This window comes from Felis catus, chromosome F2, assembly GCF_018350175.1.
Source record: "Felis catus isolate Fca126 chromosome F2, F.catus_Fca126_mat1.0, whole genome shotgun sequence".
NCBI lineage: Eukaryota > Metazoa > Chordata > Mammalia > Carnivora > Felidae > Felis > Felis catus.
In genome coordinates this window covers 37,067,657-37,083,391 of record NC_058385.1, presented here as the reverse complement: position 1 = coordinate 37,083,391, position 15,735 = coordinate 37,067,657, and the positions used below count along the sequence as shown (strand labels likewise).

Below are 15,735 nucleotides of genomic sequence, written 5' to 3'. Positions count from 1 at the left end.
GAGAGTACAGAGAAAAAACGCATTTCTGAAACCAGTGAGAGGTTTTGAGGATGGCTACACATGAAAGATTACTGATTCTCCTGTTCTCCCAATTGGTCATAGTTTTTCATCGTAAATTAGGAAATTGAGTTGGGGTGGGGGAGGGTGAACAGAGGATTACCGACAGAAGGGAGATAGAAACCAGCTGCCGCTGCTGGGTACCTCCACTGCCACGCCCCGGTCTTTTCCCCGTGATGCCAGTTTCTCTAGTATAACTTTCAACGCATCCAGTCTTGCTTCTTGGCTTTCCCCACATCAGCTCTGCTCTTCTGCTGTCGTAATTCAAGTGTCTGATCCCTTCTAAAGTACTTCTTTAAAGAGCCGAGTGATAGATCCAATCAACTGATCTGATTATCATATTTAAGCAATCTTTCCAACATGCAAAACATGTCTAATATTGTTTTGGGAATTCAAGTGGATGCAAAAAAACCCAAAAGTTAAATTTCCTAATCACACCTCAGTTCTGAGACTACACCTCCTGAAGACAAGTGTGGCAGACACAAGGAAAACTGATCTGTGAACTAAAGGGAAATTAGCTTATGCATAGTTCTATTTTGTTTCCTAAAAACAAAGGGGCTTGAACTTTAGGACACACATAATGGTCTGGATGGTTTATTGACATAGATTTCTGAACCTTACTACCTGAGATTAGTTCAGGTCTGAGAGAAGGGCCCCGTGAATTTGCCTTTCTCACAAGTTCCAAGTGATGTGAATGCAGCTGTTCTGTGGACTACATTTGTGGGTAAGACTGTTTTAAAACAGATGAACATAAGGGAAACAAAAATAATATAAAAACAGGGAAGGGGACAAAACAGAAGAGACTCATAAACGTGGAGAACAAACTGAGGATTACTGGAGGGGTTGTGGGAGGGGGGACGGGTTAAATGGGTAAGGGGCATTAAGGAATCTACTCCTGAAATCATTGTTGCACTATATGCTAATTTGGATGTAAACTTTAAAAAATAAAAAATTAAAAAAAATTACAAAGGAATGTCTCTCTCAAAAATAAATAAACATTAAAAAAAACCAAGGGGCGCCTGGGTGGCGCAGTTGGTTAAGCGTCCGACTTCGGCCAGGTCACGATCTCGCGGTCCGTGAGTTCGAGCCCCGCATCAGGCTCTGGGCTGATGGCTCAGAGCCTGGAGCCTGCTTCCTATTCTGTGTCTCCCTCTCTCTCTGCCCCTCCCCTGTTCATGCTCTGTCTCTCTCTGTCCCAAAAATAAATAAACGTTGAAAAAAAAAAAAAAATTTAAAAAAAAACCAAAAACCAAAGTACAAAAAAAAAAATACACTGCAAGGAATGCCACTTTCAGATTATCTAGTACTATCTAGTTAAAAAAGAGATAATTACAGATTATTAGGTCCCTTCCTTAAGTGACTGAATCTTACTATCATCCTTCTACTACGCTTCAATGATAGCTGGTACACTCACATTCTACCTATAATTCAGTATTTTGGATTGTCTTGATTATAAAATGAAACTTTATATATTATACATACACAATTAGTACCACTTGTGACATGTGGATCATTTTCAAATAAAATACAATTTTTAAAAAAACTGTAAAATTCTTGCTAAATACTGTTTCTGAAGTTCTGAGACTGAAGCCTATTCTTTTTCTTAACAAGGGGGATTAAAACATGACAGCACAACTGTGACATTCTCCTTTACTTAATTAGAAGGCTCAAGGAAGAACTGAAAGAACTTCTGTACCATATGACTCAAATGTTATTTGGTGCTGTATCTATGTACTACCTAAAACAATCTCATTTTCTCAACTTATTTCCCAAATTAAATCCTTATCCTAACATTTAAAAATAGGAGATAGAATAGATAACTCATATACCTAATTGGTTTCCAGCTTTCCCTAGTAATTTCCATATTTCTCAGAGATACAGTAATGAGGCACCACCAGTTAGTGTCAAGCTCCAAATGGAGATTAAAACACTCATTGTATAATCTTAATAAAATATTTAATTGCCCCAATACCTTCTGGTCATTTAAAAAAGACGTTAACAGGGAAAGAGAGGGAGGAAGGGAGGGGCAGAGAGAGAGGGGGACGGACAGAGGATCTGAAGTGGGCTCTGCATTGATGGCACATAGCCCTGTGAGGACCTTCTGATCATTTTGACTCTTACTTTTTTTTATAATACTGTGGGTCTGATACCTCTTGAAAGTCTGTACTTTTGAATTTATCCTGCATCACACTTTTTGCTGACATTGGTAATAAACATTTTCAGAAGAGAGATTATGCCTTGTAAGTTTTCATTTAGTGACATAAGCTGTTAAACATAAAAATAACTCATGCTCTATCTTTATTGTTTTGGCTAAATCTGGTGAACAGATTAATAAGATAAAGATGCAGCCTTGATATTATGCAGCAATTAAAAAGGATGAGTTAGATTTATGTATGATCTGGAAGGCTACACATGATGTACTATTAAGTGCAAAAATTAGTGCCATATAACATATTAAAATGATAACACTAATGAAAGACCCTTTCCCAAATGAGCATATACTTTACATAGGAGTAGGAAGAAGGGTAAACACACATTATGTTGTTAACTTTGGTTACCTTGGTTGCTGGTTGTGGTTAGAAATGAGGGTGGAAACATGTTGAAAGATACACTTTTTCTTCATGTATTTTGTATTTTACCTTGGAAATATTTTTTTAAAGAGATTCCAATGAATAAGATTTAAAAATGTAATCTGGATAATAAAGTTTAATGAACAACTTTTTTGGAGAGGATTTGAACCTGGGACTACGCATGAGAAATGCTGTACTATCTCTAATTTAAAGGTTACATTTCAAAAAGCCAAACTTTATCTGAGACAAGTAATAAATAATCCAAAAGAAAGTGAATATGAAAATGGCTTCCATGAGAAATGCATGATACCTTAAGACATTGTTATGTACAAGAATGACATTATATTTGAAAACTAATTTAATTAACCAAAGAGACAAATCGAACTATCTAGCAAAATGCAAACTTTCTACTATATTAATTAAAAAAAAAACAAAACTGTAATGTCACAGGAGAAGACTAATATTTACCTGAGGAAGAAACTCCATTAAAGCTTCTAATACTCATGTGGATTTTGTAAAAACAATATGATAAAGGCAACAGAAATATAAAATACTCTCATAGAATAACTTTTCTTCTTGAAAGAGAGTCACTTACAAGCTTTTATTTTGACATAAATTTAAAGATTGTGATAGAGAAACCACAAGTATTTCCGGGTAAGGCTGAAGACCCATTTGCTTGTTATCTTTCAACTTTTGTACTATAACTCTGGCAAATTCTTCTCCTTGAATGTCAGTGGTGTCCAGTAACTGTCTGACTTTTGAGGTTCTTGTAGGTTTGGTACTAATGAGTTCATAGTCCTCCTTCATGATCAAGTCCCTGGACAGAAGAGCATCCAGCGACTGGTTAAGGCAGGCTTCTGTCATCTGGCTCACAATATCTTCCCTTTTGCTCTGGATCCACTGTTGGGCTATGCCAGGCTGTAATCGCTCTGTAGGAGAGCAAGGGATGACAAATGAGTTGAGGACAGAGAGACAGCTATGAAAAAAATCGGATGAAAAAAGAAACAGTAAGGAATAAAACCCAATTTTACCGTGATTAGGCTAATATGAAATACAAGTACTTTGGGGGATGCTGTTAATTTTCAGGAAACATACAGATATTTGGGTTCTCTCTTCTTTTCCCTTCAGTTCCCTTCCCAGAAAAAGCCTTTTTATATGCTATAGATCCATAGGAGCAAGCCCCACTCTGTTGCAGATATCTGTATCTATATTTCTATAACTATCTATATATTTAATATAAAAGACACCTGCATATTTTAAAAAAAAACAAAAATAACCCTACCTTTAGTAACATATTAAGTCACACCTCCTCCTGGCAGTCCCTCACTAGATAGGTGTTCATGGAATACCATGTGGGCCTATTATTACATGTCAGCACTCACAGCTTCCAGGATTGGAACTGCTTTCTTTCTTAAGAAGGTACATATTTATCATGTTGAAGAAATAAAGACAAAACTTCCTGTATGGCAAATCTACCGAACATATAGCTGTGAAGTAAACGGCATCATTTACAAAGTGTTGTATACTTACCTGAATTTCCCTCAGCTGAGAGTGGATTTATCACTGCTAAAGAGCATGGGGCGGTCCTGTGATCACAACAGGTCACCTTTTGAGCTACAGAAATGTGACTGTCACAACTGTGATTTACTGGATAGTGACACAGCGTAGAGAAGTCTTGAGTTTTTCCTATAAAACACAGTGTCTTCGTTAGGGGAATAGTCCTTAGCTATTCTTATTAGCTACAATATCAACATCTGGATCATACAGAGTATAGTATTCAATGTCTTTACATTTTCATTGGAATTAAAGCTGGTTCATAAATCTAATCCACAAGTAAATACATTTTAGAACAAAAAGGGTTTATGAAAGTTTTTTACCATACTTTTGTGTTTATGTAAATTATAAATTATGGAATTTTACTTCTTCACATAATCCCACATTTCTTCTGTTGTCTTCTTTCTCCTTCAGCACGTTAAATGTGTCCTCTAAATCTATTTATGATGTGTGTTTTTCTACACCCTTCTCTGGTAATCCTATTCAATCTCAGGGCCTCAACTGTCACCTCTCTTCCCAAATCTATGTAATTAAATTTTCTGTCTTCGTTGAGCCTTAGTCTTAAATTTTCAACAGCCCACTGGACATCACCCTCATGTGTGCTGCTAAGCACCTCAAATTAAAAACAAAACACTAAAAACTTAATTACACATCTAACTCTAAAATCCGTTTCAACTATTTCTGTTAATAGCACCAATGTTCTCCCAGTCACCAGGCTTGATAACTTGTTCAGTTCTTTTGTCTTCCTTCCTACAAGTGGAGATCTATAAATTCTTTCTTCCCACAAGTGAAGAGCTATAAAGCCCCTCAGTGTGTTCTCCATAACATCCCTTTCACTCTTTCTTCCTTCTTCTACTCTGAGGTCTCATAATCTCTCGTGTACTGCAGTAACAGGCCAAAAGTCTAACTGATTGGTTTCCCCACTTCCATTCTCCTTTTCCTTCCAAAATATTCTACATATTCTAGACAGGATGAGTCTTCCTAGAGCAAAAAGTTTTTTATCAAGTCACACCCTTGCTCAAAAATTTGCAATAGTTGCTTCCCACCCAAGAGAAAAAGCCCAAATAGCTTAGCCTAGTGTTAGAAATTGTGATGGTATGATTCTACCCTACTGATCTTTTATCTTTATTAATTCATATCCTCTTCACCAGCTAAACCCAACTACTCACTGTTCTTTGTGTTTTCTTGCTTCTGTGCCTCTATGTTGTTCCTTTTGCCTGGAAGGCCCATCTTTATAACTATAGGTCCAACCTTCAGTCAGAAACAATTTCTTCATGATGACAACATGGTGTAGTGGAGTGACATGAAAATATTTATCAAAAGACCTGGCTTCGAGTCTTGGGTTTGCCAGCTACTAACTATGTGATCCAGGAAGTCTTGATCTTAAAAATCTGTAAAATGAGGAATATCTCCCTCACAAGGTTGTTGTGAAATACTTTGTAAAAACTGTTACTTTTCCAGTGTATTACCATAGCTCTACATCCATATCACTTTCTATCTCTTTACTACGGTTATTTAGAAATATTACTCTTCCCTTAGAAGATATGTTTTTTAGAGTCTAACACAATGCCTTCAATATTTTAATGTATTTGTAGAACATCCCAGTACTATTTTCACATCTTTAGATTCTGACACTTAAAAAAAAAAACGAGTCACGACTGCAAATGAAAGACATGTTCCATATAAACCATGACTGCTTACCAATGATACGATCTTTAAAAAAAAAAAAAAAAAAAGGAAACCTTGCCAGCAATACTGATTGAAAAGTTTACATACTAGGTAAAAAATCACTGTCTTGAGACGCTGACAGGGACTTTGAGGCTCCAGTGGAACCACTAGTTTTATGGAGCTGAGAGGATCCACACGATTCCTAAAGTAAACAGAGGATAAATGATTTAGATTAATAGAAAATCATTTTAAAAGTTATACGGTTTTAATTTCTAAATAGTTGTTGCTTTTGGTTTACTATAAAAAAGAACAAAACTATTACAATTTATACCTTACAAAATTAAAGAAACACATATATAAAATAATAAGCTTTATATATTCTTAGGAGAAATTATTAACTTGAAATATGAATGAATGCTACTGAAGAAATCTTTCCTTTTAGATGGTCATGCAAATGGCATTTTCCTTCCAGTAATCACTGTAGGAGGTAAGGATAAGGGTGTACATTGGATAGTTTACATTTGGATAAATACAATGGTAAAACTATAATCAATGATTTGTCTATATACCACACAGGAATACTGCTCATTGTATAAAACAATGACAGGACAAAAGTTAAGGGCAAACAGAAAAGCAAGGACGATGTAGGATTCAATGAGATGAACATGGCATGAGAATTAGGAGCACTGGATTCCAAACCGGAGATTGCCACGGGCTACCTAATAAATCCTAAAATCTCCCTAGCTTTAGCTTCCCACATATTAAGGAAGGAATTAAGACTAATGACTTGTTTTTTAATTTAAAATTGTTTTAAATGTTTATTTTTGAGAGAGAGAGATAGAGTGTGAGCATGGGAGGGGCAGAGGGAAAGGGAGATCCAGAATGTGAAGCAGGCTCAGGCTCTGAGCTGTCAGCACAGAGCCCAACGCAGGGCTCAAACCCATGAACCGTGAGATCATGACCTGAGCCAAAGTCAGAGGCTTAACCGACTGAGCCACCCAGGCACCCCAAGACTTAATGATTTTTCATATTCTTCTCACATTTTGAGTTTATCGACATAATTTTACCTCTTGTGGCTCATGAGTTACAGGTATGTTCAGAGATGACGCCATTTCCTTCTTGTCGCATAAGTGAATAGTGCTCAAAGTACTCTGTAACTGGAATGAATGCATACATGTACTTTAGTTGGAAGTGATTAGGAAGCTTTATGAATAAAATACAATCTACTTAACATAATTTATGTTTGTACAAAACAAATGGAAAATAAAGTTACATCATTTGAGGATATATGATCTAAATGTAGGGACAGTGTAGTATAGGAGTAATAACTTTATAGAGAAACAAACTTTGAATCCTGCCTCATATTAATTGGTTACCTTGAGCACATTTATCTTTAAAGATTGACTAATACCTACATGCAGGATCGTTTTAGAGATTAAGTGAGGGAATGAATATAAAGTGTCTGATACAAACTAGGTACTTAATAAATTTCAATTTATGTATGTGTATGTATCTATCCATAATTCTTAAGCATTTACTATATTTTAAGCACTGTGCTTGTAAGTACAGTATTATTTTACAGATAAGAAACTGAGGGCTGGAGTAAGTAAAGGATGCAGAGGGTACTAATGGAATGATGGGGGCTACGTAGCCAATCAGGTCTGGTTTAGAATCTCAGGGTACCTAACCACTGGATTTTAGGTGTGAGACTTAATTTCAGTTTACTTATCTGCAAACTGGAGATAAGAATACCTACTTTTCAGGAATACCGTAAGGAGGATTATAAACAAAAAAGCCCTAAGATTACTTAGTTAGCCTTCAATAAATGCTACTAGCTATTAAGCAGATGAGTTACATACATGCTATACCTCTCTATTAAACTCATTTAGTGATTTATTCCCATCTCTATAAAGCAATCTTGGATTAACTGCCATCACTAGTGAGTGATTTAAAAAACAAACCTATCACTATGCTTTTTTTTTTTCTCCAAACCAACATAATGCCAACTGCTCCCAGCCCTCCATTATTCATACTTATTACGGTCTTCTCCATTACCGGGTAAGGAATTTTAGAAGAAAAGCAACTATTCATCTGTATATATAATCTACCTACCATAGCACTTTGCACAAAGTAGTCCAATGAACATTTGTTAAATACATTTTTATGTGAACTTTTAGAGTTATTCTTTGGGTCTGTCTCTGTTATACAACGCTTTTCTGTGATTTTAAATTTACTGAAACATTTTTGATAATGTAATATCCTTGAATTAGTAACATTATTTTTCATAACTAATCAGTTATGATAATTCAAGTTATTTACGAACTAGTAAATCAATCCCTAGAAGGAAATGAAATGGAATATTAAGGAGAAACTCCTTTTGGTTCAGTTGTTATTATTTAATTTATAAGAAAGGCTATCTGTGAAAACATAAATTATGGGACCTGGTTCAAAAAAATGAAAAAAATGTAGGAACCTCAAACGAGTCACCTTAACTGGTGGTCTTTGTTTTCAGAAGTTTCTTGATGAAAAATCTTATTAAATTTGTATTCTATTGTTGGCCCTGCCATTAACTAGCTACGTAGGGTATTATGTAACTTTCCTATACCTCAGTTACCTCATCCATCAAATAGAAATGATATTCTTTCCCTACTAGTTTCACAGAATTGATAATTTCTTTTTAAAAAAATTTTGAGTGAAAACAATACAGCTATTTAAAAACGCCAAAGAAAGTAATGCTTTTTTAGTAATTTAGCAATGCTATCATCAAAGGGTATTCAGGTATTTGAAAATATGTACTTTAAATTATTTTATTTAAAAAAACAAAATTTCTTCTAAAATTTAAAGTTTATTTAATTTTTAAAAATTTATGTTTAGAGAAAGACAGAGACAGTGTGAGTGGGGGTGGGGGGGGGAGAGAGAGAGAGAGAGAGAGAGAGAGAGAGAGAGAGAGAATGAATATGAATATATCCCAAGCAGGCTCCATGCTACCATGAAGAGCTGGACGTAGGGCTCAAACTCACAAATAGAGATCCAGACCTGAGCTGAAACCAAGAGTTGGACACTTAACTGACTGAGCCACAGCCCAAAATTAACCATTTTGAATATAGGTCATAGTATTTAAGTAGTTTGGGGACAAGAAAAAAAAAACTGATATGGTTCTCTTCCACTTTACAACCAAGAGAACCAATTCCTCTATTCACCTTTGCTTGGCAGAAGAAGAAAAAGCTGGAAGGAGACAAAGAGAACTGAAAAGATAAAGCAAAAATAAGTATTACAGAAGTCTGTAGCTACTAAGAAGTGGAGACACTGGAATGTGCTAAAAAAGATTGTACCTACTGAGAAGTAGGAAGGTCAGTGAAAAGCTATCAAAAGAATTAAAACACAGTTCTTTAGTGCCTTAAAAAGAGGCACTGATACTGCTATCTTCAATTTTCAGTTTGGCTAAAGGTAGTCGTTTTCTTCATACATTTCCCTTTTAAACCAAGGTTATGTCAAAGATACAGCAAACTGCAAGAAGCAATCAAGGTCATGTAGTGATACATAAATTGTAGACTATGCTTGTTGACAACTTAAGACTCTGGTTAATAGCTGATTATTTTTATTATTACATCTCAAATGCAATTTAATGAAACTCAGCACTTGCTGAGCTCAACTATGCTTACTTTGTCCCTCAAGTACTGTATGGTTACTTTTTAATACATTTTGATAAATTTTAAAAAATGTTTATTTATTTTTGAGAGAGAGAGAGAGAGGGAGACAGAGAATCTCAAGCAGGCTCCACGCATTAGCACAGAGCCCAATGTGGGGCTCGAACCCATGAGCCATGAGATCATGACCTGAGATGAAATCAAGAGTTGGATACTCAATCAACTGAGCCACCCAGGCATTCCTCAAATCTATAATATTAAGAAAACGTTTCAGTAATAGGGCCCTTCAATTGTTCTGATCTACAAAAGCCAGAATGAGTCAATAAGACAATTGTTCTAAGTAATTCTTAGCAACGGTTACTTTGATTTATGTAACATGGAGTGTTTGAGTGGGAAAACAAACCAAAATAAAGCAATAAAAAATACACATTTTAGTCTCAATTAATACAATTCTATAGCTTAACTTTTTAGAAATCTAAAAAAATCCCAAGAACATTGAATAAAAAGAAGTGAAAGAACCCAGATTTCTTTACTCTGTATATATTACAACATTAAGGAAGAAATACAGGTTAAAAAAACTCTAGTGACTTAGGGCATTCATTGTACATAACTGGTATTCATTACACATTTTAAATTTACATTTGATATATGGGAGTTCTAGAAATGTCTCTGAAATCTAGAATTGGCTATTTGAATGAAATGGAAAAGCTCTTTGGTGACAGAGAAAACAGTATTCATAGTCTCTGGTAAATTCTATTGCCTTAATACTGTAGCCTGTATTTGTGAAAAGTAGATACATAAAAATGGAATTTAACTAAGCTGAAAATCTCCATGAATTATATATGATTATTTAAGGTTCAATTTCCATTATTTCATTTAGCAATTTACCTTTGTTTTCTTTAGTTGAATAACAGCTTCAAGAAAAGTTATCTCTTCAAATGTCCTCAGAACTGGTTCAAGTTCTATTAAACATTCTACATGAGAAAAAAAAAAAAAACTATTTGAGTTCAGATCTAATCATTAAATTGAAAAATATAAATGCTAATATTTACCTGATAAGGCCCTAGGTCAATTTTTCCCCAAACTGATGACACTCAACTCTGTTAAGAGCCTTTACATATGCATATAGATAGAAATATAGATCATGGAATACACTTGAGAGTCTAAAAATAAACCTTTATAGTTACGGTCAATTGCTTTTTGACCAAGTTGCTGAGGCAATTCAATGGGAAAAGGATCATCTTTTCAACAAGTGGTGCTAGGACAGCTGGATATTCACATGAAAAAAGATAAATAATTTAGACTCTTACCTCATGCCATACATAGAATTAACTTGAACCGTATTGTGCACTTAAATGTAAATACAGGAGAAAATCTTCATGACCTTTGGTTAGGTAAATAATTTTTAGATATGACATTAAAAACAGGGTCCATAAAGAATTGTAAATGCACTTCAAAAAAATTGAAAACTTTTGCACTTCAAAAAGCTGCTATTAAGAAAAATGAAAAGACAAGCCCCAGACTGGGAGAATATTTTTTGCATATCATGGATCTGGCTAAGACTTATACCTAGAATATATAAAGAGCTCTGACAATAATAAGGCAAATAAACCAATTCAAAAATGGGAATATAACATGATGCAACCATTTTGGAAAACATTTGGGAGTTTCTGAAAAATGAAAGATAAATTTACCATGCAACTCAGCAACTCAACTCATAGGTACCAATATAAGAGAACTGAAAACATGTTCACACAAAGATTTGCATATGAGCAGCCACAGCAGCATTATTCATAATAGCCAAGAAATAGAAACAATCATAATCACTACAACAACAACAACAACAACATATAAACTTGTTGCCAAAGGGAGAGGCCAGGGCTCCGGATATAAAACTGAGCATCACTAACGGATGGTAAATAAAGCTTTGGTCTGGACTGGATCACCTAGGGGGAGAGTATAGATAGTAAATAGGTAGTAAAGGATCCACGTTAGAGCTCTGAAGCATTCCAACAGTTAGAAATTGAGTAGAGGAAGTGAAAGAGACTGAGAAAGAGAGGATGCTGAGAGTGTAGCTTCTTCTGTCTTGAAGCCACCAGAAAGAAAGTTTCAAGGAGGGAATGTCTAATCTGGTGAGAAGCCAAGTGAGATAAGCAGGATTTTCTAACATTACCATCCTTGGTAACTCCAAGAGTGTAGCTTTCGTGGAGATATGAAAACAGAAGACTGATGTAAGTTTGTCAAAAACTGAATTAGACGGAAAGAAGCAGGGAAAACAAGTACGGGTAATTCCTACAAGGTGTTTAGATTTCAATGGGGGCAGAAAAATGAGGTGACACTGAAAGATGATATGGGGTTAAGATTTTTTTCCTATATAAAGATAGGAGACAATAATGGAATATATCTATATGACAGCTGAATGACCCACTAGATAGGCTGAGATGGACACTCAAGAACAGAGACAGAATATAAGGACGAGAAGCTGAAGAGGGCTTGGGAACTGTATCCAGAGCACAAGTGATACGTTTACATTTGTGTTAAGTATATATATGGACACTTTTTTCCACTGGAAAAGAGATAAGGCAGGAAAGATGGATACAAGTACAAGGAAGTTTGAAGTTTGTGGATACGGTAGTGGAACTGTGAGGTAGTACTCTCTTATGGTTTCTATTTCTTAGTGCAGTGTGAGAACAGGTGATCTGTTAAAGGGAAGATGGAGCATGGGACGAAGGAGGTTTAAGAAGGGATGCTATGGGGCACCTGGTTAGCTCAGTTGGTTGAGCGTCCCACTCTTGATTTCAGCTGAGGTTGTGATCCCAGGGTCGTGGGATGGAACCCTGCATAGGGCTCCATGCTGACTGTGGAGCCTGTTTAAGATTCTCTCTCCCTCGCCCCTCTCTCCACTTGCACTCTCTCTCTCTCTCTAAAATAAAAAAAAAAATTTTAAAAGAAGGGAGGCTAAGGTATTAACCCTGTCTTCTTTTCCTAAGCTCAGAATCTACCAAGAAAAGCCACAAAAAAATGATAAATGATGATTAAAGTATCACCTTTATGACCAATAAAGATTAATAGAGAAATTACCTTTAGATCTATAGCCAAAGGGCTTGGAAAGAATTCACAGCTTTACTCAGCCAGAGTCTACATCTACTTCCACATGGGGGAGCAGAAAATGTACGTATCCTTTAGATAGGCTGACTTCTAAAAGAAGGAAAAAAAACCGAGAAGGGACCAGGTAAGCATGCTCAGTTTTTCTCCAAAATTAACAAATAAGATAAAGTCTGAGGAAGACTGCTGAGGGACACATAGAAGTTAGAAAATATTCTCCCTATACTTTGCTTTTTTGGGGATTGAAATGGAATTTCATCTTCACTTTGGAAACATAAAAAAAATGGGATTGTGTGTCTCCGACAGTAATACAATATAATCACTGATTAAGACAGCAAATCTCAAACTTTTAGGTCTCAGGACTCTTTAAAATTATTGAGTATCCCAGTTTTTGTATATGTGGGTCATATCTATTGATACTTACTATATTAGAAATTATAACTGAGAAAATTTTAAAACATCGGAGTGCATGAGAACACATTCCATTAATTGCTGGAGCAGTGAAACCATCATACCTGATTTAGCCTCTGAAAAAATCCACTGTGTACTCATGAGAGAATGAGAATAAAAAGGGAAATTAATATATTACTATTTCTTATTCTGAAAACAGTTTTGATTTTGTGAATCCTTGTGAAAGTCTCAGGAACCAACCACCCCAGGGGTCCTTGTACCACACCTTAAGAACAGCTGATCTCTGAGAATAGAATACTAGAGATGTATTTGAGAAGCATAATAGAATTGCTAAGTAGTGTTTAGTGTGTAGTTTTGGCCACTAATTTAAAGAGAAACCAATAACTTCCACTTCTGAAGCAATAGGGTAGGATTTACCGTCCTGCCCTAAAATGACCAAAAAAACCCAAACAAAATACACGAAACAGTGGTTTTCAATACACTAGATACTGGGCAACAAAGGACAGAGATCTCTGAGGTGGGAAACAAATAAGGTGAGCCCTAGGACTGCCCAGGCTTGCTGCCTAGAGAGAGTTTCCAGCTGCAGCTTATAGGGAAAGTAAGGTGGGACCTCACTTCTCAACTGAGTGGAAAGTTAATTGAGGAGAGGGGGCTGAGAGTCTGGGTAGACCAAGGCAGATAGAGTTCAGAGGACAGTACCAGAGAGGGGAGAGGTAACACAGAGAGACAGCTCTGTGATCTGCAGAGGGCTCCTTTAAGTACTGATCAATGCAGGGTAGAGAAATCATTAAGCCAAAAGTCAAAGTCTTCAAAGAACAATAAAGAAAAACCAGGAAGTCTATAGAAAAGTAAGTATTGCCTAATGGTATGATCTTCATAGGAGCTAGAAGTTTTAGAGAATGGAAAAGAAATGAGTATTTGGAAGTGGCACTGGGGACAAGGGAGATATAGACCCTCCCAGATAGCTCTGGGAAATAAATGTGAATCCATTACAAGCAACTTTTGATTTTTTAAATATAGTAATGATAAGCAGTGAACACAAATTGCGAGTAAAAAATATATTTCATTGCTTTTATAGTTAAAAGATGTTTAACTATAATTAAATATATTTTAATTATATGTTTAAAATATGTTTTAATTAAATATATTTCATTGCTTTTATAGTTAAAAGCCTAGTCTGTGGCTTATTTTTCTCTTTATCTTAATCACATGTCTTGAAGTGCAAAAATTTTCAATTTTTTCCAAGTCCAATTATCCTTTTTTTCATGTATCTTGTTTTTGATGTCATATAGAGAGTTCTTTGCTCACCATAAGGTCATAAAAATTTTCTATGTTTACATTTAGATGATGATCCATTCTACCTCTGAAATAAATCTTAATTCTATCTATCTAATTTTTCTATCTAGGATTACCACCTTAATTAGTAAACTCTTGACAGTCTCTTAGCTGGTCTCTTTGCATCCACTCCTGCCCTTCTTCAGTCAATTTTCCACACAGCAACAAGAGTGCTGTCTTCAAAACTTAAATCAGATCATGTCATTTCCATGCAACACACATATTAATGCTATTCTATTGTACTTGGAGTAGATTTACAACCTTTTGGTGGTAGCCCAACAGCTTCTCCTTATCTCTCTAATCTCATCTCATAAAATAAAAACAGCACCTGAATTAAAAAAAAAACCTTTAAGTTTGCCATCTAACTTGTGTAATTTTTCAAGGAATATTTTATTCATAGTATAGTCACTATTTTTCTAATTCCAAATGTCCAAATTAAAACTGTACACTCACTTAGGAAAGATGGTCTTTCATCTGGATTTTGTGCCCATCCACTTTCTATTAGAGAGATCATGAGTGCTCGATGAGGTATATCCAATGGTAAATTTTCTTCATTAGTGTCAGGTCGATGTCCTTGTGACACACTATACATGATCTGCAAAGGATTGGTGACTTCTGTCAAAACAAATATATTTCATTTATTAGAAATATATTATGATCTAATAGATTACTTAAATATGAGGGAAACTTAAACTGATGGGAATAATGCATTATCCCCCCCCCCCCCCCCCCCGCTTTCTGTTAAAGAAATATATATGTACAAATATATATTCCAGTCATTGAGATTTGTCTGCCTCCTGTGGTGGAGTTTATAGCTTCACCTCACCTCATTAATTTTAAGCTTGGTCATGTATCTGATTTGGCCAATGGAATGTGAATACAGCAGAGCACAAGTAGAACTGAGTAGAACCTAGTATAGCCAAGGATGGCCACTCATATCATACGTGAATGAGAAATATACGTTTATTTAGTAAGCTACTGAGATTCTGAGGTTGTTACACATCAAACTGACCCTTATGAACAGAATGGAAGAATTAGAATAAAGAAATGGACAATATTATCAGAAAACTTTGAAATTATTCTTTAATGATTGCTGGTTATTACAGAAGAAGCATGAATTAAATTTTCAAATAAAGAATTTTAGAACTGGACTGAATCAAAAATAAATATTCAAAAATTTCATTTTGCAAATGAAAAAAAAAAGAGGACTCGAGATTTAGTGGCGTGATCACAGAGCTAATTACTATCAGAACAAGAATTATAATCTACCTTTTTCTGACCCTTAATCCAGTATAGTTTCCAATATACAGTGGATTCAGAATTGATAAACTATTATGTTTTTATAGTATGTTTCCACAAAAAGGCAGATTCAAAATAAGATGGGCTTT

At 35.3% G+C, this 15,735-nt stretch overlaps 1 protein-coding gene across 2 annotated transcripts in view; it reads right to left on the bottom strand.

The window, feature by feature from the left end:
- Nucleotides 1-2,748: 2,748 nt before the first annotated feature.
- The window catches only part of RIPK2 (receptor interacting serine/threonine kinase 2), a 29,393-nt gene continuing 16,406 nt past the window's right edge, over nt 2,749-15,735 (bottom strand). For both annotated transcript variants that reach the window (XM_011291314.4, XM_045049502.1), the window contains exons 6-11: nt 14,801-14,962; nt 10,385-10,470; nt 6,917-7,006; nt 5,958-6,051; nt 4,158-4,313; nt 2,749-3,556 (exon numbers count right to left, since the gene is read on the bottom strand). In XM_011291314.4, coding sequence (XP_011289616.1) covers nt 3,219-3,556; nt 4,158-4,313; nt 5,958-6,051; nt 6,917-7,006; nt 10,385-10,470; nt 14,801-14,962 — 926 coding nt within the window. In that variant the 3' untranslated portion in view covers nt 2,749-3,218. The remainder of the gene's footprint in view (nt 3,557-4,157; nt 4,314-5,957; nt 6,052-6,916; nt 7,007-10,384; nt 10,471-14,800; nt 14,963-15,735) is intronic.